The sequence below is a fragment of the Symphalangus syndactylus genome, chromosome 10, assembly GCF_028878055.3.
Source record: "Symphalangus syndactylus isolate Jambi chromosome 10, NHGRI_mSymSyn1-v2.1_pri, whole genome shotgun sequence".
Lineage (NCBI taxonomy): Eukaryota > Metazoa > Chordata > Mammalia > Primates > Hylobatidae > Symphalangus > Symphalangus syndactylus.
In genome coordinates, this window is record NC_072432.2 from 56,663,479 (window position 1) to 56,691,006 (window position 27,528).

At 39.8% G+C, this 27,528-nt stretch overlaps 1 protein-coding gene across 7 annotated transcripts in view; it reads left to right on the plus strand.

The window, feature by feature from the left end:
* The window catches only part of RASGEF1B (RasGEF domain family member 1B), a 633,330-nt gene that overhangs the window by 598,004 nt on the left and 7,798 nt on the right, over positions 1-27,528 (plus strand). For 3 of the 7 annotated variants that reach the window (XM_055297172.2, XM_055297175.2, XM_055297174.2), the window contains 10 exons: positions 2,793-2,975; positions 4,690-4,812; positions 5,540-5,677; positions 13,560-13,775; positions 14,269-14,343; positions 16,014-16,109; positions 16,224-16,326; positions 19,768-19,847; positions 21,197-21,292; positions 27,014-27,109. In XM_055297172.2, coding sequence (XP_055153147.1) covers positions 2,793-2,975; positions 4,690-4,812; positions 5,540-5,677; positions 13,560-13,775; positions 14,269-14,343; positions 16,014-16,109; positions 16,224-16,326; positions 19,768-19,847; positions 21,197-21,292; positions 27,014-27,109 — 1,206 coding nt within the window. The remainder of the gene's footprint in view (positions 1-2,792; positions 2,976-4,689; positions 4,813-5,539; positions 5,678-13,559; positions 13,776-14,268; positions 14,344-16,013; positions 16,110-16,223; positions 16,327-19,767; positions 19,848-21,196; positions 21,293-27,013; positions 27,110-27,528) is intronic. The other 4 variants (XM_055297173.2, XM_055297176.2, XM_063610325.1 and 1 more) reach the window with 2 other exon arrangements.

A 27,528-nucleotide genomic window follows, 5' to 3' on the forward strand; every position in this document is an offset into this window, starting at 1 on the left:
TACTACGAGTGGTATAGTTCCAAAAAACAATACACAAGCCTTTTGCTATTGCTCTAATCATAATGCTCTAAGGAGAACCTTGAGCTAAAGAAGATAAGTAGTTTTGTTACTATTTTGGAAGGGATAAGCAAAATTGGAAATAACAGATGGAAAACATATCTGGTGGTGTTGAGGGTTTGAAGACTTCACAGCCATTAAGTGCCAGAATTAGGACTTCATTAAATCTGAATCTTTGTCCAGATCTGAGCTCTTGTCTACTCTGCAGGAATAAATAATTAAGAAGTGCAAATACTTGGTGGCATTTGGTGCTGATTCGTTGAAAACAAAATCTGAGTGACCCATGACCGTTTTGTGGGTTGGTGCTTACTGCTAATTAGCCTGTAGCCGGAGAGTATTTGGTGCAGGGGAGTTCCATCCAGCAAGAGTGCAGCGATGTGCCTCATTGCTGGGTCATCTTAGCCTGGTCACCTTACCCCCTTGGGTCTCAGTGTGCACCTTTATAAGAAGAGGAGATTGGACTAGATTGTGATGGCACATGGGCTGTGGCTCCTTCCATGACTGTCTGACAGTCATTGCTAATCACTTACAGCCCACATTCTCCCACTGAGTTACAGCTTCCATATCCTCCTTGCTCATCTTCAGGCCTTTAGACAACCACTTTAATTGATTGCAGTTGGAAAGTGAAATGAAATGTTTTCCAGATCCTGGGCCAGGTGATTTCTGTGGTTCCTTTGAATATTTATCATTTTCTGTTTTTTTGGAATTCCCAAATCCTGGCCAACCATCTCCCAAAAGCAGTTTGTTAGAATGGTTGCAGTAGCAATGAGTAAGTGCTCCAATGAAGAAAAATGTGTGGTTCCTGAAAGAAAAAAATCCCAATTCCAAGGGCATGACACTCTTCATGCTGCATGTGAAGGACACTATGGTTATAACCATCTAAAACTTTTTAAAGCCAGAGGCAACCAAATCCAGACAAAGGGTTCTCTGTCAGTTATCTGAAGGAACTTCTAGGTGCCTCTCATCTCACATCCTGCCTCCTAGTTTGAGGGCATTATGAGTTTCTCAGGGCAAGGACAGACTGACTCTTTTTCTTCCTGCCAAGGACGGCCAGTTTGCAATGATTATATTGCACAGGAGTAGTACTCATAGAAACCTGGCAATTTGAAGAGGAAAGAAACATACCTTGTCTATTGCCTTAAAAAATGTTAACATTGAATAATTTATTTATTTAACTGCAGTTCCTACATGTGAGGTCTTGCCAACTAAGGGTGTGTGCAGACCATTTGTGTTAATGTTATATCCCATAGTGCCTGACCCTTTGGGTGTTATGACTATGTGCTACCTAAAGGAGAGCCACGGGGCCAATGACCCTAGTAGTGACAAATCTCTGTGGATAGAGTGATTCTCAGTCATCACCTTCTTCCCATTTGTGGCTTTTTCATGGATCCCTTTAAATTGTCCCTCAGCACTGGTTTGTGGAGGGGACAAAGTACTCAGAAATGAAGTTGGTTTTTATCTCCTATTTATTTTTCTTGTTACTTCCTTTCTCTAATTCTGTTTTCACCTGCCAGGTTGGCTTTTATGATGGATATTTTCTCATAATGCCCCGCCCCTGGCTGCCCCCTGCTGAGGCAGGTGCACAGGTTGTGATGCTCTGTGTACCCATCAGCTGTAGCTGGAACAGATGCTCAAGGAGTGATGGATGTGACTTCTCAGACAGGGCTCCACACCCCTCCCACATTGAGATGCAAATATCTTTTGGCATCTTAAAAAGAAAGATTAGTCCAGGTTATGTCCTCCTGCTGCCTCCACACACCCTGTCCTGGTCAGTCCATGGCTTGGAGTATGGCTCCCCCTCATTGTTTGCCTTCTGAAGCCCCCAGTCCCTGCAGCTCTTCAATGCCTCCATTGTGCAGACGTGGTGCCAGAGACTGGGAGTCTGTTCTCAGGGCCGGGTGCTGTCCCTAGGAATTCAAGTAATAACTTAATAGCCTCTGGCCTCTGCAGAGCACCCTCTGACAAGGCCTTTGTGAACTGCAAAGTACACAGATGGAGAGGAGCAACTTATCTCAGGACTGTCACAGTGCTCCTTGCTCCCGAATCAGGTGCCTTCTTAGCCTGCATGTTTATTGAGAACTGAGGCTTTACAGATACCACCCCACAGCCCCAGGAGAATTTAACACAAAGGGGAGAAAATCAACAGCATCTGATCTTTCAGTGAAAACTGAGGAGTCTACATGAAATCTTGTGTGTACACATACACATATATAAACATGCACGCAGTATACTTTAATTCTAGGCCTGCTTTGCAATTTAGTGTTTTCAGCTTCAATTTTGGTTGTCTTCCAGTACTTCAGATAGCTCTTCAGTGTTAGGTAACTTTTCCCAACCAAATTTTAAGGTATACACATTTCCACCTTAGGAAAATTGTTGACTCCATGCGATAAAGCAATCGAAGTTCAGTTCCCTTGCCCCTTTCACAATCTGATGTGAAGGAGTGACATCTAAATATGACAGCCAGAGACTTGAGTTTAAGTCCAGGTTGGGCCCCTCGGTCTAAGCATTGTATGATATTTGATTGAATGAGAGTGGTACTCAAAAGCATGCATACATGTCGTACTCAGAGAGCAATTTGGTTCCTGATAGGCTCTGATTCTGTGTCAGAACCTGAACTACTATTTTAATTGCCTCTTCTCTCATTACTATTAAATCTTAGTGCCCATTAAAGCTTACCTTTATTTTCACACTGCATATTGCTGACATTATGTTTTCTTCTTTTTTATTCCTTTTAGGAAAGTATGCCTCAGACTCCTCCCTTTTCAGCAATGTTTGACAGCAGTGGTTACAATCGAAACCTCTATCAGTCTGCAGAGGACAGCTGTGGAGGGTTGTATTACCATGACAACAACCTCCTCTCTGGATCCCTGGAAGCACTCATCCAGCACTTAGTACCTAATGTGGATTACTATCCAGATGTAGGTATTCATGTTTCTCTGAAACACATCCTTGGCAATGAGTAGAAATTATAGTACAGTAGGCAGGGACCATAGATAATACAGAATTATATCTAGGTTGCTAAGAATTTTTCTAATAAGAAATTGCATATTGATTATCAAGTGCATTGAAATCAAATTGAGCCTGGATAAGCATCAGATTTTGGTATACTATTTGTATCAATTTCTTTTCAGGTTAGTTACAACATTGTAGACGGTCTGATACCATCTAAATGAAGTATCTGTAGAGTTGATTCATGCATATAGCTCAGTCCTTAAATAGAAATGTCAGAGAACACTGGATGCTCCCAGAATATGTAATGCCTTTTTTGTTTCCAAGACCATCACTATGCTAAGAAAAGTGAATGTAACCAAGGAAAGTATGTGGAAGAGAAAACAAGATTTATGCTCAAGATGTAATTCTTTATAGATTTGACATCAGATGACATGGTTGCTTTGTTTTACCTTGGTAACCTACATTTATATAGCTAGCACTTTCCAATCTAGGGGATTTATTGTATATTTTCTCAGTCTTTACAGTAATTCCAAGAGGGAAGAGAGGAAAAAACGATTCAGAGTGTTGCATATTTGCTGATGGTCTCACTCCCAGCATCAGCAGTCAAACACAGGTTTTCTTTCTGGAACAAGTGACTTTTTCCCCTTTCCCTGTGCTACAGCTACCTCTATGGAATTGAGCTTAGTAGTAGGAGATTTGCTGAGCAGCTGGTTATTGATAAAGATCTCATGGAAATATCTAGAGACTGCATTCATTTGTCTTTATAAATTTAATGATAACCTTGGTGTGCAAAGGATAGTCGGTGCTTGCCACAGTAATTCACCATAGTGTTTCTTAACTGAGTTGTCTCTCTGTGTATTTTGTTACATGGCATTTTCAGATATGTTGCCACACAGGGAAAACTTGTAATCAAAAGTAAAAGGAATCCCTTGTTCAGCCCTGTAAGTGTTTATGAGCTAGTAAATGCGCCTAAGGAAAAAAGAAAAATCCCATGGAATTTCTCTTTTCATTGGGAGTCTGAAATTATTATAACAAATAAGCACTACTTCATTACTGGCTTCTTAGGAGACAATGTGGTTAAAGAAAAGTATATAGTGTTATATTGTGCTTTATTAAATTGCTTTGCCTTTAAACAAATAAATAGGTTACTTGAAAGCCTGCCTTTGAATGTTCTGACACAAACGCTTTAGTGTGACGTGCTAGACACAGTACAGAATTGTTGAGTGTTATGTGCATTGGGTAGGTAGGTTTTTTTATTGTTATTTTTTGTTTGGTTTCCATTGAGTTACAAAATACTTGGACACACAACCATGTTTTGTATGGGTAGTATATTCAAGTAAGATTTATCTCTCTGGGCTGAATTTCATTCTCTTTACTAAAGTGAGTTATGTGTCTTGGTATCCTGGCTCCCTGAGGATGGATGTGAAAATGTGCTCTGAATAATTCCAGGAGCCAAACTTATCCTGTACTTCTGTTATTTTTAGTATGGTTTAAAGGAAAACATACATCAGAAGGTAAAGGAGAAATTAATCTTACACTGTTTTACTACTAGTAGGCATTACTTTTGAAACTGCAGCATATGAACTTGATCAGGAGAACGTAATGAAATAAGACAGTATAAAGGCAAGATATTAATTTCAAAGAGAATGTAACGATGATGACTTTTTTCTCTTGCTGCAGAGAACATACATATTTACCTTCCTACTCAGTTCTCGGTTATTTATGCATCCGTATGAGCTAATGGCCAAAGTTTGCCACTTATGTGTTGAGCACCAGAGACTAAGTGATCCTGATAATGATAAGGTAATGGTACATTATTAATATTATAATATTACAGTTTGTTTTATTAGGAATGCTTACTCTATGGCTTAGATTCTGTGAAGTTGTTTCCTTAAGTAACCCTGGTTTATCCCCAGGCTAGAATGCATAAATGGCATCATGGCTATACAAGGGGAATTGTGAATGGTATAAAGAATAAAGAACACAGGATAAATCACATGCAGCTCGGGTGCACTGGCTCACGCCTGTAATCCCAGCACTTTGGGAGGCCAGGGTGGGTGGATCACCTGAGGTCAGGAGTTTTGAGACCAGCCTGGCCAACATGTGAAACCCCATCTCTACTAAAAATACAAAAATTAGCTGGCCGTGGTTGCGCATGCCTGTAATCCCAGCTACCCCGGAGGCTGAGGCAGGAGAATCGCTTGAACCTGGGAGGCAGGTTGCAGTGAGCTGAGATTGCACCACTGCACTCCAGCCTGGGAGACAGAGTGAGACTCTGTCTCAAAAATAAAAGAAATTGAAAATTTAACAATTTTTAAAAATAAATTAATTAAATGCAATGGAGGATCCCTAGGTCCTGCCTTAAGTTGGTGGCACTTAGCATGGACATGGAGGGAGGGGGGCTGGAGCTTCTTCTTCATCCCTAAAGACTTTGCACTAGAAGTTTCTCAGTGACACTGTTTGTAACTATTTATTTGATGTAGTCCATAGTGATAAATATCACTGAATTAGATTTGCTTTTTCTTCCTAGAACCAGATGAGAAAAATCGCACCCAAAATCCTTCAACTCCTCACGGAATGGACGGAAACATTTCCCTATGATTTTCGGGATGAAAGAATGATGAGAAACTTAAAAGATCTGGCTCACCGAATAGCCAGTGGCGAAGAGGTTGGTAACCTGAATTTAGCACGGCTGCTGGAATTCCCAGGCAGAGCCTGGGTGGGAAATGGTGCCCAATTATGCATCCTAATCTCCACTGCTTCCTCTCTGTTTTGCCTTTGGGCAAGCCCTCCACATCACATATTGGTCTGTTTAGTATGTCAAGTGAGAATGATTATACCATCCCACTTCAAAGGGATATGATCTAGAGTTTTATGTGATTAATTTGGGGCTATGTTCATGTCAACTCATGCACAGGATTTATGTTGCAAGTGTGTTTTAATTTTACTTTACTTTTACCATTTTTCCTCCCAAAAAGGTTTGACACAGCTAGTTAGATGATAAATGGCATGTTAATAGACATCAACACTAGTGGATATAAAGTAAATAACATTAATATATTAACCAATGATAAATAGTAGATTAATAAATCATAAATAGAAATAGACATTCTGGGCCATGGCAGAAAGAAAATAAATACACTCCTGTTGAGAATGAGTAGAGGAGGACAGGACTGCTGTGGTATGAGTTTAAGTTCCAGGTAAAAGGGAAATACAACTGGTCATGTGATATTCACTATCAGAAAAGAGGAAGTATAGTAATTATTGAGGGACTTAAATGAAAAATTTAGAAACTTTCTTCTGAAGAACTTTGTATAGGGTCATAGAATAAGATCCTACAAACTGTTCTTTATGGTGTTTACAACATACCTTCCTGTACAGAAGCTGAGTTCATAGATTCATGTGTAAATTAGCAAAGATAATTCTTGGGGGAGGAGAAGACTGAGAAAATGAGGCAAGTCTTCCAGTGCTCAGAAGCTGATTTAAGGATAGACTCTAGTATAGGTAGAGGTTAAAAGTAAGTCTCTTAGATAGTCTTTCATAAATATCACTTCCCTCAGTTGAGCCTTTGATAAGCACTAACTACTAGCTGTGACAAATTCAAGGTTATCTTTTTTGAAGCAGGACCAGAGGGCTGGTATTCTGTGTTGAGACTTGCTGGGCAAGGATGTCCTTGTAGTTTCCATGTTGCAGGTCAACTTCTGGGAACAAGTCATTCAGGCACAGATACACTTTCACTTGGAAAAAGTAGATGAAGCACTTGGCAATGATGTTGCATTTTATTCATCTTAAAATGCATTTTCCATTATGAGTAACCTTCCTTGAGAACTCTTTCAGTGGTGTGCTGTAATGTATAACTTGATACCCTACCCTTTTTTTCTGAGACAGAGCCTTGCTCTGTTCCTCAGGCTAGAGTGGAGCGTTGCCATCATGGCTCACTGCAGCCTTGACTTCTCTGGCTGAATCAATCCTCCCACCTCAGCTTCCCTAGTAGCTGGGACTACAAGTGCATACAACTTTGCCTGGCTAGTTTTTTCTAGTTTTTGTAGAGACAAAGCCTCACTATGTTGTCCAGGCTGGTCTCCAAATTTTGGGCTCAAGCAGTCCACTGGCCTTGGCCTCCCAAAGTGCTGGAATTACAGGTGTGAGCCACTGCACCCAACCACAATTTTTGTGAGAAAAGGGGAAGTATATTAATTGTTGAGGGAATTAAGTGAAAAATTTAAAAACTTTCATCTGAAGAACTTTGGGGCTCTGTTCATGTCAGCTCATGCACAGGATTTATGTTGGAAGTGTGTTTTAATTTTACTTTACTTATACCTTTGTACTTCCAAAAAGGTTTGACACAGCTAGTTAGATGATAATCAATGGCATCTTAATACATATAAACATTTTAATGCCATTTCTCCCAATTTTACAAAATCAGACTAAAATTATGTCAGGCTAGCTCTTGAAACATCTATATGGGCTTTCCTGTATTATGTTCTCATGAAAATGAGATTAACCATTTTACTGTTACTTTTTGACATTATATTATTATGAACCCAAGTGGTCGAGACAGCCATTATTTCTGCCGGGCTGAATGAGTCATTTCCTGAGTCGCTGTGCAAGTTATGACGGTTATAATCATTTTGCCAGTTTGCCTATTACAGGTTCTAGCCAGGTATGAATTGATAGGTCCCTTGCTTACAAAGGCAAAGGTAAGCATCACGGTACAGTTTTGTAGTAAATCTTATCTTAGAGGGGTTAGCCGTGGAGTTCCTTGGCAGGGTAAGTGCTGGCTCAGCGACCTTGGTTTATGTATCTGAAGCTTCTCAAAAGATCAGTGATATCATAAGGGCTTTTTCTTGTATGAAGGCTGAGACCTAAGTCAGACAGTTTTCATTTCAGTTAGGTTGTCTTTAGCTACTTAACATTATATGTCAGTTATCTTATCTTCCCTCTATTGCCTTTATAACTTAGTTCTTTCCAAAAGAAACACCTTAAAAATCTTTTTCTTTTAAGATAAAATGTTGGCGTTTTGAAAATACCAAATGGATGGTCCTTCTTGTTGCGGGAGTCAAAGGGGAAATCATTTCTATCTGTGTTTACCTGATGAGAATTGGTCTTTTTGTTTAACAGAAGCAAGCCATTCGAGAGCCGGGTAGAACAGAGAGAAGGGCCAAACAGCCTTGTGACCCTGGCTTCTTTTCAACACTCCTGTGTTAATAACATATTCTTGATAGAAACCTTGCGAAGTTCAAATGGTTTTGAGCATGAAAAGAGGAGATAAGAAGACAAGCCAGTTCTAACTGAGGAATTGATTAAACTAAGGGTTGAGTGGAGAGATGTCACCTGCCTTGATCGGGTTGGGTTTCACAGGGAGATGTTGTTTCTTTAGCTGCTTCTATTCAGTATTCAGAATTCAAATCCACACTTGCCAGCTGGTTTATCTGAGTGTGTTTTGGCTAGTCCTCTGAATCCTTGCTCCTTCCTCATCTCTATAAATCGTAGAAGTAACTGCCTTGTGTTAATGCCCTTTCAGCTCTGAAATTGTGTGATCGATGTCCTTCCTCCAGTTCTTTGGCTTCAGGCTCCTTATCAGTCACGTGCTTAGGTGGCTCTCCTCAGAGAGACCTTCCCTCAGCACCCCAACTATGATCGTACCCCCTCCCATTATGCATTATGGGCTTTCACTGCTCTTCCCTTCATAGTGATTCCTAGCACTCTGTGATGAGTAATGATAGCTGGCCCTCTCTCTGTATTTGTGGGATCTGCATCCATGGGTTCAACCAACCTCAGATTGAAAATATTCAAAAAATATTGAGTCTGTACTGAACATATATAGACTTTTTTTCTTGTCATTATTCCCTAAACAATACAGTATCACAGTGATTTACGTAGCATTTACGTTGCATTAGGTATTATAAGTAATGTAGAGATGATTTAAAGTATACAGGAGGATGTGCGGATGTTGTATGAAAATAATGTACCATCTTATAGCAGAGACTTGAGCATCTGCAGATTTTGGAATCCGAGGGAAGTCCTGGAACTAATCTCCCGAGGATACTGAGGGATGACTGTACTTGCATTTTTATTGCTTGTTTTCCCCTCTAGACCCCATGCTGTGCCCTCTTTGTTCACCAGGCATCCTTAACTCCTAGCTCAGTACCTGGCACCTAGTATTCTCTCAGTAGTGTTTGAATGAATGAGTCAATCAATGAATGAATGATCAAATGAATTACTGGAATAGGGAAAAATTATTTCCTTCTATTGGAAGGAAGATGGGTCTGGGTTGGGATTTGTTGCTTCTTGCCTGGGACTTTTTTTTTTTTTTCCTTTTGGCAGTCAGTGAATCCAGGTGTGCCCTGTATATAATTTAGTCAGGTTCTTCTGAATCTGCCAGGACAGTTCTACATAATTTGGCTTAATATGTTTCTCCCCTGGGGATTTGCCCAAAATGAGGTGGTTTATTAGGACTTGCCTGCAAGAAACATGAAATGAAACTAATCATTGAATTACATGACAAATGACTGTAGTGGGTAGAGTGCAATTTTCTCTTCCTTAAGGGGCTGGTCTTTATAATAAGAGCTTCTATCTTTATTTGCCAGGTAATTACTGTCACTGGCATTTGAAGTTATAAAAAAGAATAAGTACATATTTAGTAAGTCATGACTCAGTGAGGAACCATGCTTAACAGCACAAAGCTTGATTTCTCAAATGGAATCAAATGGCAGCAGGAAACTTTTAAAAGAGGTCATATACATACGCTCTCTCACATGCTCACACACTAGTTGTTGTTGAATAGCTTTCCCCCATACTCTATTGCATACATTTTTCCCTTATATTTTGATGCAGTTTTTTGCTAACAACCTGACTGTACATTCCTCTGCCTCTTCCTGCAGTAAATTTTTTTAAAATTGCGGAATAGGCTGGGTGCGGTGGCTCATGCCTGTAATCCCAGCACTTTGGGAGGCTGAAGCAGGCAGATCACCTGAGGTCGGGAGTTCAAGACCAGCCTGACCACCATGGAGAAACCCCATTTCTACTAAAGATACACAATTAGCCAGGTGTGGTGGTGCATGCCTATATTCCCAGCTACTTGGGAGGCTGAGGCAGGAGAATCGTTTGAACCCGGGAGGCAGAAATTGTGGTGAGCCAAGATCGTGCCATTGCACTCCAGCCTGGGCAACAAGAGCGAAACTCTGCCTCAAGAAAAAAAAAATTGCAGAATAAAAATCTTTCAGCAGATATGCTGGTAAAGCATTGCTTCTCACACTTGGCTTATGCAAGGATCAGCTGAGGAGCATCTAGATCATGTGACCCAAGTGCACTGCAGACCAAGTCAAACAGAATGTCTGGGGTGGAACCCAGGCTGCCCCCATTCAGCGGTTCTGCTCATTGCTTCCCAGCAGGTACCCTTGTGTGGTACCCTGAATAGAAGTGGTAATTTCTTACTAAAGTATTTTCTGCAGGGATCCCGGGAAGGGGTGAGGAGAAGGTGCATGATGTAGGAATGATAACATGCATGGAATAGCAGCTGAGGCATAGAATAATGAATATTTTAAAATATTTGCATAATTATTAGAAGTAGTATCTAACTCTCATGTAGTCATTTGTTATGACATTTGGGACAAAGGACTGAATAAAACATTTTAAGTTGGTAGATTTTGTTTGTTTGCTTTGTTTTTTGAGACAGATTCTTTGTTACCCAGGCTAGAGTGCTGTGGCATGATCAGGGCTTACCATAGCATCAACCTCTCTGGCTCAAGCAATCCTCCCACCTCTGTTTCCCCCAAGTAACTGGGACTGCAGGTGTCCGGCTAATTTTTAAATTTTTGTAGAGGCCAGGCACGGTGGCTCATGCTTAATAATCCCAGCATCTTAAGAGGCTGAGGTGGGCAGATTACTTGAAGTCAGGAGTTTGAGACCATCCTTGCTAACATGGCAAAACCCCATCTCTACTAAAACAAAAACAAAAACAAACAAAACAACATCAACAACAACAACAACAAATTAGCTGGGTGTGGTGATACACACTTGTAATCCCAGCTATTCAGGAGGCTGAGGCACGAGAATCGCTTGAACCTGGGAGGTGGAGGTGGCACTGAGCTGAGATTGCACCACTACACTCCAGCCTGGGCAACAGAGCGAGACTCTGTCTCAGTCAATCAGTCAATCAATATATAAATAAGTTTTTGTAGAGACAGGGTCTCACTATGTTGTCTCGATCTCCTGGGCTCAAGGGATCCTCTTGCCTCATCCACCCAAAGTGCTGGGATTACAGATGTGAGCCACCATGCCTGGCCATAGATTTTTACTGTAACTCAAGTTTATAAAATTAAAAGAGGAGGGGGAAATAGGAATGAGAGATTTAAAATAACCCTCAACTCATCCTTGAACAGCTTTGAATTCCAAAAAAGAGACATTTCCCTTGAGTGAAAACATATTACCAAATAGCATTTTCTAAACTGATAACCTTAATGCTGTATGGAAGGTGGGATTTTTGTCTGTTCAATTTTTAAATACATAGATGTTTCATTAGTGATTTTAGGGTGATCCATGACTATAGAGAAAAATAGGGGTCATCTAATGGACCAATTTAAAGAACTCAGCAGAATATACACTAACAAATAGAAAAGAAAAGGAAAAGAAAGCTTTGTCTGCTTTTTACGTCTCGAGTATGCGAGAATTAACCATTTCTAGATATGTTGTCATTCTCCTCATAAGCAAATATCTCTTCATTTGGGTTTTTGTAATATACTCTAATAAACGAAATTGCCTCTGTAAAAAAACTATGGGTCTTACACTTGTAGGTAAATGCCATTTAATTTTCAGATAATTAATCTCAGCAAATGATATTGTGGTATTTTTTTAAAAGCCAATGGAGCCATAAACATAGGCCTTTCTACATCTGTAGGTTTACTGGGGCCATCCTCCTTTGGAGATTTAACCTAAGGACTGTGTTAGCATTGAATCAGCCTGTGTGCCTTTCTCTGATACAGGCATCATAATTTACCTAGAAGAATATTGTTTTGGAAATTTTGGGCTAGAAAAGGAAGACTAAATGGGCTCTGCAACTTATATCATAGCTGTGCCCTGGGATTGATGGATTGTGAAGTCATTTCTTGATTTAACAAATGTTTTAAAAGTCAGGAGGTTGACAGTTATCTAAACTACATGCAGTGCTTTTTTAAACCAGTTTCTCTTAAGCATGAGGCTGTAGCATAATGAAGTAGCAAACAAAGTGGCACCTGGGAGTAGTGTTGCGGGGAGAATTGCCATGTGGAAGAGTTTGGTTGTGAACATTAATAGTGAGTCATGAATGCAAAAGAAATGATTATGAGGCCGGGCGCGGTGGCTCACGCTTGTAATCCCAGCACTTTGGGAGGCTGAGGCGGGCGGATCACGAGGTCAGGAGATCGAGACCACGGTGAAACCCCGTCTCTACTAAAAATACAAAAAAATTAGCCGGGCGTGGTGGCGGGCGCCTGTAGTCCCAGCTACTCGGAGAGGCTGAGGCAGGAGAATGGCGTGAACCCGGGAGGCGGAGCTTGCAGTGAGCCGAGATTTGCAACACTGCACTCTGGTCTGGGCGACAGAGCGAGACTCCATTTCAAAAAAAAAAAAGAAATGATTATGAGCCCAGTGGAGGTCAGATGCCAGAAATGAATATCCACTGCTTCCTCATGCTAATCCACATTTTATGTGTAAGTCAAGAAGGTGGTAGGCCGGACGCGGTGGCTTACGCCTGTAATCCCTGCACTTTGAGAGGCTGAGGCAGGTGGATCACAAGGTCAGGAGTTCGAGACCAGCCTGGCCAACATAGTGAAACCCCATCTCTACAAAAATACAAAAATTAGCCAGGCATGGTGGCACATGCCTGTAATTCCAGCTACTTGGGAGGCTGAGGCAGGTGAATCACTTGAACCCACGAGGCAGAGGTTGTAGTGAGCCAAGATCACGTCACTGCACTCCAGCCTAGGCAACAGAACGAGACTCCGTCTCAAAGAAAACAAAGCAAAACAAAAAAAAAAAAAAACAAAAAGAAGGTGGTTCGAGGGGGTGAGTGGGAAGTAATGGTATATTCCTGTTAGGTAGCCAGACTGATGAGATTGATAGAACTAGAGAAATCAAGAGGGTGGCCCTAAAGAAAAAGCATTAGGAAAAGGATGCATTGACTTGCGATCAATGTATTTCAACCCACCAGAAGTAAACTAGTAGGTACATTTCTTTGCTGGAACAGAGGACATTCAGTTATACTTACTACTCATTATACTGGATTCCCTCAAGAGGTAATCTAAATTGTCACTGGAGTGTTTTCATGGCCCAACCTGAACTGTACTCTCAGTCGCAACCCCAAAGAAGAACTAAACCTTACAGGTTTGAAAATGCCTTATGCATGTGTCTCAAACTGTTAGAGGTAGCTGAATCTTCCCGTAGCTGCCCTTAACCAAGTTTATTCTCCAATGTCCAGGTAAAATCATTTGAGGACATAGTCTCTGAGTTTGCACAGTGGCAAAACCAGACATGCAGAGCACAGATGTAATTCTTCTTCGCTTATTCCCTAGCAGACATACAGAAAGAATGTCCAGCAAATGATGCAGTGTCTGATCCGCAAGCTTGCTGCGCTCAGCCAGTACGAAGAAGTCCTGGCAAAAATCAGCTCCACATCCACAGATCGGCTCACAGTTCTCAAGACCAAGCCACAGTCTATACAAAGGGATATCATTACTGTCTGCAACGACCCTTACACGTTGGCCCAGCAGCTGACTCATATAGAGCTGGTAAGGCCGTTATCATCTTTGCCCTTTACAACCACAGATTTGCTTTGCTTTGGCAACCAGACAATATATTTGTCAGCAGTAATGTCACAGGAGAGGTCAGAATAATCCAAGTGGGAAATCATCTGAGATAGCTGTGAAACATACTTTGTTTATGGATTTGAATATGAATGCTTCTGATATTCTGGGGATTCACTTGTAAATAAATACTAAACAAGGTTGACGAGCAAAGAGTTTATTGACCTTCCTCACCTTCCGCCTCTAATCAGTTTTTCCAAAACCTGCTCAGCCTTTCACTATCTTGTGGAACATTGACCCAAGCAGAAAATTGCCTCTGCACAGACCTTGAAGATGATGAAAGTATTTAGGGTTAAAGGCTTATTTTATAATCTTCATTAAAAAATGGGGGGGTGGTGCCAATAGTCATAGAGGGAGTTGACAGTCCATTTCTTTTCATTTTCTTTAATACTGTTGACCTTCTGGGTTTGTGTTTCAGGAGAGGCTCAATTATATTGGGCCAGAAGAATTTGTTCAGGCGTTCGTGCAGAAGGACCCTTTGGATAATGACAAGGTAATCAGTCTACCCAAAGGTCAGCACTGAAACCAAAAATGGAATTTATCAGTCTGTGATAGTGGGTATAAAGGACAGAAGTTAGAACTATATTCTGTTGTAGATTTTAAAATCAGAATTTTTTTTTCCATCAGCCACGTCTGATTCATGGCAGTTTTCTTGAGCAAGGTCTGCAAGCTCCTTTACAACATTGCCCCATCACTAACTTGTAGCCTTTTCTTCCTCCTTATTGGGAAATTTAGTAAGACCTTTACAGCAAGTAGATGCAGGCATTTGTGGTGATGAAAATAGAAGATGAAAGCATAATGGTTTTAGCAGATTAAGAATCTGCTAAGAGAGAAGGTTCTGCCCATAATTCAACAATAGCAGGGGCAGGAAAGACAGGATGCACATCCAGCTTGCTGAGCAAGGGGCTTGACTGCTTTGCCTCTTGTTTTAAGGTGAATCTCTCATGAGAGGTCTATTGCCTAGGTGCAGCCCACTATTAAAGAAAATAATGCTGGGCATGGACTGTCAAATCGGTGTACACATATAAGAAAATTTTTTATCTCCCAGTGACCTGGAAGCATTTTGAATTGTTAGGCAAAGACTACAACACCCGCTGCTGAAAGCCCCCTTCTGAGAGTAGGGGCAACAGCTGTTTTCCGGCTTTAGAATAGTGTCTCCTAATATAGGAAGTGAAGAATTTGTTTTGCAGTAGAAGGCTAGTGGACTCTTTGTTTGTTTCTTTTTTTTGGAAGGAAGGAAAGAGGGGTGTAATTAGCCTCTTCAAGCTGGCCTTGAACTTCAAGATGAGATTAACTTTTTTGCCTTTGAACAATGTGTTACTCACCCTACGAAAGAGCGTGATGGTGTAGACTTCTGTTTATCTACTTGGAAGATACTTAGTTTGTTGCAACATTATGTTCTAAAATTTTGTCCTATGCTTAATTTTAAGAGAAAATGTTCTACTCCTCTGTACTCTTAGCCACTTTTTGCTGTATCGATTATAGCAGTTGGTATTTGCACTCCATCTGAGTTGGGATTGTTTTGGAATGCAGCCAGAATTCTTCCTCTGAATTGTGTTTCTGAAGATACAATCCAGACTAACTTAGTTTCTTGGGAAGAGGGGTAGGCACACTTTGTTTTCGGAGGCCGAATCTCACTCTGCCACCCATGCTAGAGTGCAGTGGCACGATCCCGGTTCACTCCAACCTCCTCCCGGGTTCAAGCGATTTGATTCTCCTGCTTCAGCCTCCCGCGTAGCTGGGATTACAGGCACGTGCCACCATGCCCAGCTAATTTTTTGTATGTTTAGTAGAGACGGGGTTTCATCATATTAGCCAGGCTGATCTCGAACTCCTGACCTCTGGTGATCCACCCGCCTCAGCCTCCCAAAGTGTTGGGATTACAGGCGTGAGCCACCACACCCGGCCTAAGGACACTTTTATAAATGCATCAGAGTACATTTCTAGACCTCAAGTGTTTCACTGGACTATCCTAAAGGACTTTGGTATTTCTGTAAGGATAATCAAGAATGCCCGTGGTTGTCTTTCTCTCTCTCTTTCTGTTGTTCTAAAAAGCTTTCCTAATCCATAAACTGAGAATAAAGGCTCATATTTCACAAAGTGAGAGTCCAATACATTCGTTTTTTTCCTCTAACTCATCTGTTTACTTTGTTTTCTCTAAAGAGTTGCTACAGTGAACGGAAGAAAACACGAAACTTAGAAGCTTACGTGGAATGGTTTAATCGCCTCAGCTACTTGGTTGCTACAGAAATCTGTATGGTGAGGAAATGAATTTTCTGTCTCCTAGTTCTCAACATTATTTTTTCATACTTATTTTAGAACTGTTGGGCCTTCATACTGGATAACTGCCCTCTATTGTCTTTTACTGTGTAGCCCGTTAAGAAAAAACACCGAGCAAGAATGATTGAGTATTTCATTGATGTAGCTCGGGAGTGTTTTAACATTGGCAACTTCAACTCCTTGATGGCGATAATCTGTGAGTATTTTGTGGAAGAGACATGTCGTTTATCTTTACGAATCCTGTAAAATGACCCACAGAAAATTTGCAGATAGTATGGTTTTGTTAGTACAGACTGTATTTTTTTTTTTTTTTTTTTTTTTGAGACAGAGTCTCGCTCTGTCACCCAGGCTGGAGTGCAGTGGCGCGATCTCGGCTCACTGCAAGCTCCGCCTCCCGGGTTCACGCCATTCTCCTGCCTCAGCCTCTCCGAGTAGCTGGGACTACAGGCGCCCGCCACCACGCCCGGCTAATTTTTTGTGTTTTTAGTAGAGACGGGGTTTCACCATGGTCTCGATCTCCTGACCTCGTGATCCGCCCGCCTCGGCCTCCCAAAGTGCTGGGATTACAAGCGTGAGCCACCGCGCCCGGCCCAGACTGTCCAGAGTTATTTGAGAATGTCCAAAATGCTTTAAATAGCCAAATGAGTGCAAGTATGTGTGTAATCTTTCTTAAGTATGCAAGAATTGTTGGAATGTTTTAAGTTAACCTTAGCTAAATATGCATCTACAAAGGCTTATAGGTAAGATATTTGTCTACATAAAGAGTTTTAAAAAGTATTTTGGCAGCTTGCATATCAAGTATTATAGAAATAATGATCCAAGACTAAATTATCTGATTCCTTGGACAAGACAGTGGCCTAAGAAACTGGCACATTTTGTAACTGTTCAGGCTTCTAGTACTTATCACCCACAGACCTTATTACTCTAGTATACAAACTCACTCTATATCATGGAGGTTTTAACATCAGAGACCATGTTTCTTTCCTTTCATTCTATAAATATGTATGGTAACAATATGTCTTGGTTCCAATTTATACTTGTTGTCTTGCCTTAATTATTGATAATAGCTTTTGATAGTAGCTCTTTCATTAAAAAGTGTCCTAGTTTGTATGATCAATTATATGGCCATCTTACAAATTGTAGGTGCTCAATAAACATTTGAATAAAAGAATAGGCTGGGCACAGTGGCTCACGCCTGTAATCCCAGCACGTTGGGAGGCCAAGGTGGGTGGATCACGAAGTCAGGAGATCGAGACCACCCTGGCCAACATGGTGAAACCCTGTATCTACTAAAAATACAAAAATTAGCTGGGCATGGTGGCTCATGCCTATAATCCCAGCCACTCAGGAGGCTGAGGCAAGAGAATCACTTGAACCAGGGAGTCGGAGGTTGCAGTGAGCTGAAATCATGCCACTGCATTCTAGCCTGGTGACAGAGCAAGACTCCGTCTAAAAAAAAAAAAAAAAGAAGAAGAAGAAGAGAGTTGAGGTCTTTTTGAAGGATCAGTTTGAAGCTAGAGAGTCTACCAAATTTAATTCAAGAATCTTAATCTAATAAATTCTCCCTTCCACCAATTTATTTTTCCATTTTGTTTACGTATCATTTCCTCTTTCTCTCCCCCCATAAAAATACTGGCCAAGTCTCAGCTTATTATTTATCTGACTAACTCCATGAAAATAGCAAACAGAAAGATTATCTGAATCAGGGACTGAAAGGCCCACAGTCTAGATAATAGATTACTTAATTTCCCTCTACTAGTAAGAAAATATCAAGGCAAGCCATAGCATTGGAGAAAATGTAATACATAGAGCTGACAAATAACTTGTATCCAGAATCTATAAAAAAACCCTGCAAATCAATAAAAAGGCAAATAACCCAGTGGAAAAAAAAGGCCGAAAGACTGAAACAGATATGTCGTGCAAGAAGATACTGTATATTAATGGCTAACGAGTATCTGAAATGGTGTTCCACATCATTAGTCATCAGAGAAATACAAATTAAATTGCAGCAAAATATTAATACCATTGCATACACTAGAATGACTGGAATTTTAAAAACTGGTTACACCAAATAGTGTTGAAGATGTGGAACAAGTGGGGCTCTTATTATACATATTTGGCAGAAGTATAAAATGGTACTACTACTTTGGAAAACTGTTCAGCAATTTCTTATAAGGTTAAACGTATTTCTAGCCTGCAATGCAGAGATTGCACACACCTACATATTTACTCCATGAAAATGCAAACACATGTCCACAGAAAGATTTGTAAAAGAATGCAGCTTTATTCATAATTGCCCAAGACTGGAAACAATCCAAATGCCCATTTACAAATGAATGGCTAAATAAATTGTGGCATATTAATACAATGAAATACTGTTTGGCAATAAAAATGAACAATTGATACATATAAGTAACATGGATTAATTTTAGAATCATTATGTTGTGCAAAATAAGACAGACACAAGAGTAGATACAGTATGATTTCATTGATATGAAGTTCTAGGACAGACAAAACGAATCTCTGGTTTTAGGCAGCCAGTGTTCTGATTTCTGTGGTGGTGGGGAGGTGACCAAAGAGGGTCCAAAGGAGCTTTCTGGGATCATGAAATGTGCTACTATATCTTGATTGGAGTGGTAATACATGGACTTATACATTAGTCAAAATTCATCTAATTATGTGTTTAAGATCTGTGTATTTTTTGTATGTAAATTGTACCTCAGTTAGGAAACAATCTCCCACTTCTGGTCCTTAAAATATGAATGTTGGTGGCATGGAATTAATATATGTACTCATTTAGGCTAGCGTGGGTTCCTTTTCTGTACAACAGCCACTGTAATATTTTTCTGAATAGTTATAGTACATAAAGTATCATTCAGGAGAGGCAGCATGGCTTGTTGGAATGAGCGTGGGTTATGGTGTTAGCTCCGTGTGAGCTTCCATCTCTGTTACTTGTTAACTGGATATCCTTGGGAAAATTTCTTTCTCTCTGGAACTTCAGCATATTCTTTTAAGAATGTTGAGGGGATGTATGAGATAATACATGCAAAACATGGTTGACACATTAGTTTCTAGGTCAAAGGTCAGCAAACTATGACCTGTGGGTCAAATATGGCCCACCACTGGTTTCTTTATGACCAGTGAGCTAAGAATGGTTTTTATCTTTTTAAATGATTGAAAAAAAGTGAAAATAATAATATTAGCATTTCTAACGTGTGACTGTAATATACATTCAGATTTCAGTGCACATAAACAAAGTTTTACTGGAACACACCCATAACCATTTGTTTATGTAGTTATCTACATAACTGGATGGTGGCTGTTTCTGCACGGCAGTGATAGTGTCCTGTAGTGATGACACAGACCATATGGACTGAAAGCCTAAAATGCTTACTCTCTTTCCCTTTATAGAGAAAATGTGTTCACCTCTGCACAGAGTCAGTGGTAGCATTTATGCTGTTTCTCGACTCAGAATTTGCAAAAAAAAAAGAAAAAGTTATAAAATTGGGGTTTGTTACTTACTAATTTTAGAATTCTCACTTAGTAATGAACGTATTTTAGATGTATGTGTTTATTGTTTTTCTTATTTCTCTCTTTCAATTTTCCTTTTTTCTCCCCCTCCGTTTCAAATGCGAAGCTGGTATGAATATGAGCCCAGTCTCTCGACTCAAAAAAACTTGGGCCAAAGTGAAGACTGCAAAATTTGACATTCTTGAGGTATGTGAAGCTGATGTTTTGCTGTTAAGTAACACTTTACACCTGGAAAGTGGAATTCCTTTATGTGGTCTTGCCTCTCCATCAGACTACGACAGAGGAAAAAGCCCATCTATCTTTACAGACCCAGGGAAAGGAAAGTGGGTAGAATTGGTGGGGAAAATAAATCAGGTTATGTACTGGTTGTTTTGTAGGTAGAGATGTCCATTCTGGGGTTAATTGACTGGGGAAATAGTGACCTGTCAGTCACTTATATGCCAGAATGGAATTTTGGTCCTGAGCAGTTGAGAGTTTTACTTCACTGTGAGCCTATTAGCTTCATTTATCTTCAGTGTCTCAGGGGGAGGGTTCCCCATCCCTACGGTAACATTTATTCATCATCCTTTCAACAAATTTAGCTGACCTATGAAAAAGCCCTTCCCATACAATTCTGAGGATAGTAAGAATTGTGGGCCAGGCGCAGTGGCTCATGCCTGTAATCCTAGCAATTTGGGAGGCTGAGGCAGGAGGATCACCTGAGCCCAGGAGTTCAAGACCAGCCTGGGCAACATGGCGAAACCCCACCTCTATGAAAAATACAAAAAATTAGCCAGGTGTGGTAGCACGTGCCTGTAGTCCCAGCTACTTGTAGGGCTGAGGCAGGAGGATTGATTGAGTCTGGAAGGTGGGAGCTGTAGTGAGCCAAGATCACACCACTGCACTACAGCCTGGGTGGCAAAGTGAGACCCTGTCTCAAAAAAAAAAAAAAAATCGTGTGCAAGAGTGTGTGTATTTGAATCATACTCAGCACTACCTTGGTGTGTCAGTGCTTTCAATTACTATCTCTGGAGATAATAAGAAAGTGTTCTTTCCCAAGTTTTCTCCCAAATTGGAAATTACCATTATATATAATGTTATGACCTATTCACAACCTAATACATTTATTTTTCTTCTTGCAAAATGATATGCTTCACTTATTTGTGCATGATTTGTCACTACAAAGCGTTGGATCACTATACATGGCTAACCATCAACGGGCCCATTGACCTTCAGATGCAAACAGGAAATTTTTCTGATGCTGGTGTTTGACTCTTATTAGTTTTACATCTAAGCTCAACAATTAGCCTAGAAAGAATGTGGTTTAGGTTTAACATTATTGAAGCTGACATTAGCTCGCATAATTACACCAAACCTCAGGAAAGAAAACACTTGTGTCATGTCCATTTGTGTGTATGAGAAGGATAAATCATATTCCTACTGAGTTTCCTAACTTATTTTGAATTTTATATATAGCTAAATGTGTGATCTTGTAAACTTCCTACAGAAGTTTACAATAAATAAATGATTAATATTCTTCTCTCTTTTATCTATAGCATCAGATGGACCCTTCAAGCAATTTCTATAATTATCGAACAGCTCTTCGTGGGGCAGCACAAAGGTCTTTAACTGCTCATAGTAGCAGAGAAAAGGTATGCACTTTAAGTAGTGTCTTTCTTGTGGTAGAGTTGCTGTGTTTTATGCTGAAATGCTATGTGAACTACTACACTGAAGTTTTTTACTTGTTGAGATTTAAGAGAGAGACATGTGTACTCTAGAAATGATACCACTTGCCACACAGAGAAGGAGAATGCTACCAGAAAGTTTGTTAGACTGGATATTGCTGTGTTATTATTACATTACTTAAATAATTACTCTGTAGTGCCTCTTAATTGTGTTTCAAGCAATACATTAAGTCATATGTTAAGATGACTAATAGCATTAGAGAGTAATTTAGTTTAATGGAAAATAGACATTTAAGTTGTGCACAAGGTAGCTGACTTAATATAACCTTTTCTCTTAAAAGAATTAGCTTACCTCCCATGGTTAAGTCATTTATTTTCAGAAAGTGGGTTAGTTGCTGTAGCATTAGGCGTGCTGTTACTAATTGGATTATGGGAGTAGCAGAAAAAGTACAGGGGTAATGTCTGAGAAATTAATGGTCCTTTCTCACTCTACCCTACTCTTAAAACAAGTTAGTACCATCCTGCATCTACCATATTCTTGATTCTGAGGGTCCTTTCTTGGCACATTTTGGTGTCATATTTCTTTACAGAGGAAGGATAAGCTATTTCAACATTTGGCAGTCATGTTATTTGAGAAGTGAATACTTAGTTATGGTAACTGGGTTAATGAAGGTTGCTTGATGGAGGTTATTTCGGTTTAGATTCCATCCATCTTTTAACTTAAACTATATCTTCCACAAATAAAAGAAAATGAGGTAAAAAACATTTCACGGCTTCCCAATCACATCTCCTGAAAAAGCTTCAGCCTCAATGATCTGAAATAAAAATAAACACAAAACCCCACCTTTAATAAATGCTAACTTGGTTCTCAATCAGATCTGAAGTATCAGTTCTAACAATGTTTGATGGATATTGTAAATACTTCAAATTTTTTATTTAAATAAACTTATAAGATCAGAGGGGGTATGAAGCAGAGATGACAGTCTTACTGTAGCCTGACAGAGTTTGCCAGCTTTTAAGTTCTACTTGCTCAATCCCAGTACTCTTGTGATTAGATTGAGAAAAAAATCTAATATGAGGTCTTTTAAGCTTCAAACAATGAGCACATGTGGGAGGACTGCAGTACACTGAAGAGTAAGCCCACTGAAGGGGCTGTACGTGGCCTCATTCACCTTCTCTGTGTTGCAGGGCAGGCAAGGTTCTCTCTGCATGGGCTGCAGTGAGGGCTTGGTGGGCTCTGCCCCAGGGAGGAGGCTGTGGAGTCATATCTGTGAGTAGGCAGCTGCATTGTTGGCCAAAGAAATTCTGAAGTGCAATCCCTCCAAAATATCTCAGTTGTGGAATTCTAAGTTTTTTTCTACAAAAAGTCCCAAGTGTTTACCCTTTACATCATTTAACAAATTGTGTCTGCTTTAGTTTTGTTTTGCTTTAAGCAGGTTCTATGTGAACATATAAATTGTACTCTGTAGTTCGTAAAACAAATGAAATCACAGCCATTCAATTATTAAAAAGTCAAGAAACAATAGGTGCTGGCAAGGCTGTGGAGAAATAGGAACACTTTTACACTGTTGTTGGGAATGTAAATTTTAGTTCAACGTAATTCACATAATTATGGAAGACAGTGTGGTGATTCCTCAAGGATCTAGAACCAGAAATACCATTTGACCCAGCAATCCCATTACTGGGTATATACCCAAAGGAATATAAATCATTCTGCTATAAAGACACATGCACACATATGTTTATTGCAGCAGTATTTACAATAGCAAAGACATGGAACCAACCCAAATGCCCATCAATGATAGACTAGATAAAGAAAATGTGGTACATATATACCATGGAATACTATGCAGCCATAAAAAGGAATGAGATCATGTCCTTGTGGGGACATAGATGAAGCTAGAAGCCATCATCTTCAGCAAACTAACACAGGAACAGAAAACCAAACACTGCATGTTCTCACTCATAAGTGGGAGTTGAACAGTGAGAACACATGGACACAGGGAGGGGACAATACATAACTGGGGCTAGGGGGGCAAAGGGAGGGAGAGCATTAGGACACCTAGGATACCTAATGCACGTGGGGCTTAAAACCTAGATGACGGGTTGATAGGTGCAGCAAACCACCATGACACATGTTTACCTATGTAACAAACCTGCACGTTGTGCACACGTATCCCAGAACTTAAAATTTAAACAAAAAAATCACAGCCATTTAAAAAAATGCCATCTCTTTTTACAGGTGGGCTCAAAGGCTAAGAGTGAAAGCATTTCTAGTTAAATCCACCTTTTATTCAAGAAAATTGGGATTCTTGGCCGGGCATGGTAGCCCATGCCTGTAATCCCAGCACTTTGGGAGGCTGAGGCGGGTGGATCACCTGAGGTCAGGAGTTCGAGACCAGCCTGACCAATATGGTGAATCTTTTGTATCCTTTTAAATCTCAAGTTTGTGTGGTCAGAGTGGCACATCTCTAGGTACCTAACAGAGAACAAACCAAATGTGTCTTCCACACAGCAGCCCTTAAATATTCTTTAAATAGCTGGTTTTTTTTTTTTTTCCATAGGTACCCGTGTCTCCAGGTTTTTAACCATTTTTCATACGATTACATGGCTTTAAATCCTCTTGCCATTCCAATTCTGCTCCTGTGAACTTATTTGGTCCTATTTATCAGCATTCATTTCTAGGTATGGAACTGGCAAAACCCTTATGGTGTAGTTGCTGGGTCTCTGAATTAAGAATATTTTGAAAGGAAATTCGAAAATATTATTACCTGAGAAGTTCTCCTGCTAAAAACATCATTGACAAGACCTTCAGGAAAATGAACTTTTGCTTTCTCCTACTAATAATGTGTACATTCACTTAGCTCATGGAAATCTGAAGTCCTTATAATCTGATTTTCACTATATTAGATTTGTATAGGGAGGGGCTACAGATCTGAAGGGAATTATCTATGAATAAATGAGAAGTTGAAGCCTTTCTTACATACAGGCATAAGGAACAGAGCAGTAAAATATCCTAAGTAAGATTATTTCTATTTCTATTTCTATTCAAGAGTGATTGAGATAGTCAGTAGTGGAGAGTCTTGCAGGCACCCCTGAATGCAAAAATCATGTAAGGTAATAGCCTCTGCCACCTAGAATTTATAATCCAGCTATAGGCACCTGGCGTGAATTTATGAGAAGTTTAAATATCAATAAGAAACAGTAAATGATCAGCACCGCATGAATCTCACAGCTCAGCCCAAAGAATAGAGCACAAAAATAAAGTTCTTGTTTAAAAGCTGCTACAATATACAAATATTACATCTTGATTATAATTTTGTTCTTATTTCCCTGGGGCTGTCTTATGATGATGTATCCTTACTATCCTCTAAGTGCATATTCACCTTGGACACAGTAGCACAGAGGCAGACGTAGACAGTATGAAGATGAATGAATATGGCTGTCTTCCAGTAAAGCTCTGTGGCCACTGTCATTTGAATTTCATATAATTTTCATGCATCTTGAAATATTATTATTTTGATTTTTTTAGCTACTTAACAAATGTAAAATGTGTGACTCCTAGGCCAAAAAAAGAGGCCTGAGGGCCACAGTTTGCCAACTCCTAGCTTATACCACCAGTAAATTCTGAAGCGAAATTTTTTGCTGTTGTCTGGCAGCATCCAAAGTTCAGCATTCCCATTCACAAATAGTCTTTCAAAGAAGCAAGGTTCAGCTGTACTTTTACTATTGTTACTACGCTGTTTAGTTCTAACATAATGGAAAATAGCTAATCATATTAGAAGGAAAGGCTGGCTTTAGAGACTGTCAGAGATAATAACAAATGATTAAAAGTCTATTTAGGTGAGGTGTCAAAAGATGTCAAAACGGAAGATTCATTTTGGTTATTTTCAGAAATCAATGAAACAAAAATAATCAAAACTTGTTTTGTAAATGACTTTGGTGAAAATCTGAATTTTTCCTTAGAAGGGAGTTGATACTTAATATTTTTGTGTGTGAGCCCAAAAGTATGTTTTCCTGTTCACTCAGTATAGAAGTACCACCTGAGTCATAGCTTAGGAAACTTCAAAGATCTGACCTTGGGGAAACAAGATAGGCCCACGATCGGTGTTTAGTGGATTTTTTACATTGCAGGAAATTTAGGATCTTTAAAAATATGTTGACATTTGAGAGAAAATGGAAATTACTGTATGTGAGCCTTTTTCTCTGTTTCTTGTAGGTTTAGTATGATTTGGGGTACTTACTGAGAGATTATTGCTTTAGGTTAATTAATTAAATACCACCTCATCAAGCCAAAGAATTCAGATGGGAAAATATTTTTAAAGGTTTATTGTTTTTAAACAACTATTAATTTTAATTTATACATTCATATTTCCTCCTTCACCTGGGGCATATTTGTCTCAAAACATATTATGCAAGGTACTTAGGTGATTTCCTATGAGAGCAGGTGCTAACTTGTTCGTCATACACAGGCCAGGTTTACAATAGAAAGTTTGTAGCAACTATTCTAAAACCTTGAACTCTCACATTATCTTGAGGAATGTCTTCAAGAAGAAATAAAATGTTTATCTAAAAAAAAAGTTTATCTTAAATGTAGACGTCTAAATAATAAGCAGTACAGCTTCTAGCAGGGAGATGGGTCGTGCATCATAAAATCTTGGTACATGCCTGGGCTTGGTGGCCCGTGCCTGTAATCTGGGCACTTTGGGAGGCTGAGATAAGAGGATTGCTTGACCCCCATGAGTTCGAGACTAGCCTGGGCAACATAGTGAGACTCCATCTCTACACAAAATTTTTAAAAATTAACTGGGTGTGGTGGCACGTGCCTGTAGTCCCAGGTATAGGAGGCTGAGGCTAGAGGATTGCTTGAGCCTAGGAGTTCAAGGCTGCAGTAAGCCATGATTGCACCACCGTACTCCAGCCAGGGTGACAGAGCAAGACCTGTCTCTTAAAAAAAAAAAAAAAAGGCCGGGTGCGGTGGCTCACGCCTGTAATCCCAGCACTTTGGGAGGCTGAGGCGGGCGGATCACAAGGTCAGGAGATCGAGACCATCCTGGCTAACACGGTGAAACCCCATCTCTACTAAAAAATACAAAAAAAAAAAAAAATTAGTCGGGCGTGGTGGTGGGTGCCTGTAGTCCCAGCTACCCGGGAGGCTGAGGCAGGAGAATGGCATGAACTGGGGAGGCGGAGCTTGCAGTGAGCCAAGATCGCACTGCTGCACTCCAGCCTGGGTGACGGAGCGAGACTCTGTCTCAAAAAAAAAAAAAAAAAAAAAAAATTGGTTCCTGCAGTGATAGGTATTCTATTAACATTTTGCTAAGGGGTTGCTAAATGAAAGGCAAGAGTTCTTTTAGGTATTTTTTCTTTCATAATAGCTAGAGTTTTCAGATTTTATTGCATACTGCTGCAATGAGAAAAATAGGAAAAATTGTAATAAAAGTACTAACCTATTCACTTCCCAATGCTACTTGTCCTTGCTGTGCTTTGGTTATAAATAGTAGTTGTAGTATAAGCAAAATTATGTAAGGGAAGAAATTGCTGTTGTGTAAGAAACAAAACACTGTACCTTAATTCTTTGTGGCCTTTCATATAATCAAAAGTTAATGTTGTTCATTAATCTTGGGTATTTTTATGAGGCTAAATATTTGTTTGCCCAGACAAACCAGAATCTTTTGTTTCCTCTAGATTGTGATACCATTCTTCAGTCTCTTAATCAAAGATATTTATTTCCTCAATGAGGGTTGTGCCAACCGCCTTCCCAATGGCCATGTCAATTTTGAGGTGAGTGTGATAAAGTAGGATACAAAAATCCGAGCACAAGGAAAGGGGCAGCTTCTCCAGCACCGCATTCCTGGCCAGGCAGTCAAAGCCAATTCTGCAGTTTCAGAACAAATTATCTCTTTCCATATTATTTTGTAAGAAATTAACAATACCAAGTAGAAGAGAATAGCTGAGCCATTATGATGATGATTATTACTATTTGAGGGAACTTGAGAAAATTTTTATACCTCATAAATAGAGTTTTATTAAATGAAGAAAACTATTTAATTCAGAAGATTAAATACCAGAAAGTAGCTGCAGTAGCTCACGCCTGTAATACCAGTCCATTAGGAGGCCAAGATGGGAGGACTGCTTGAGGTTAGGAGTTTGAAACCAGCCTGGGCAACAGTGAGACCTTGTCTCTACAAAAAATTGAAATA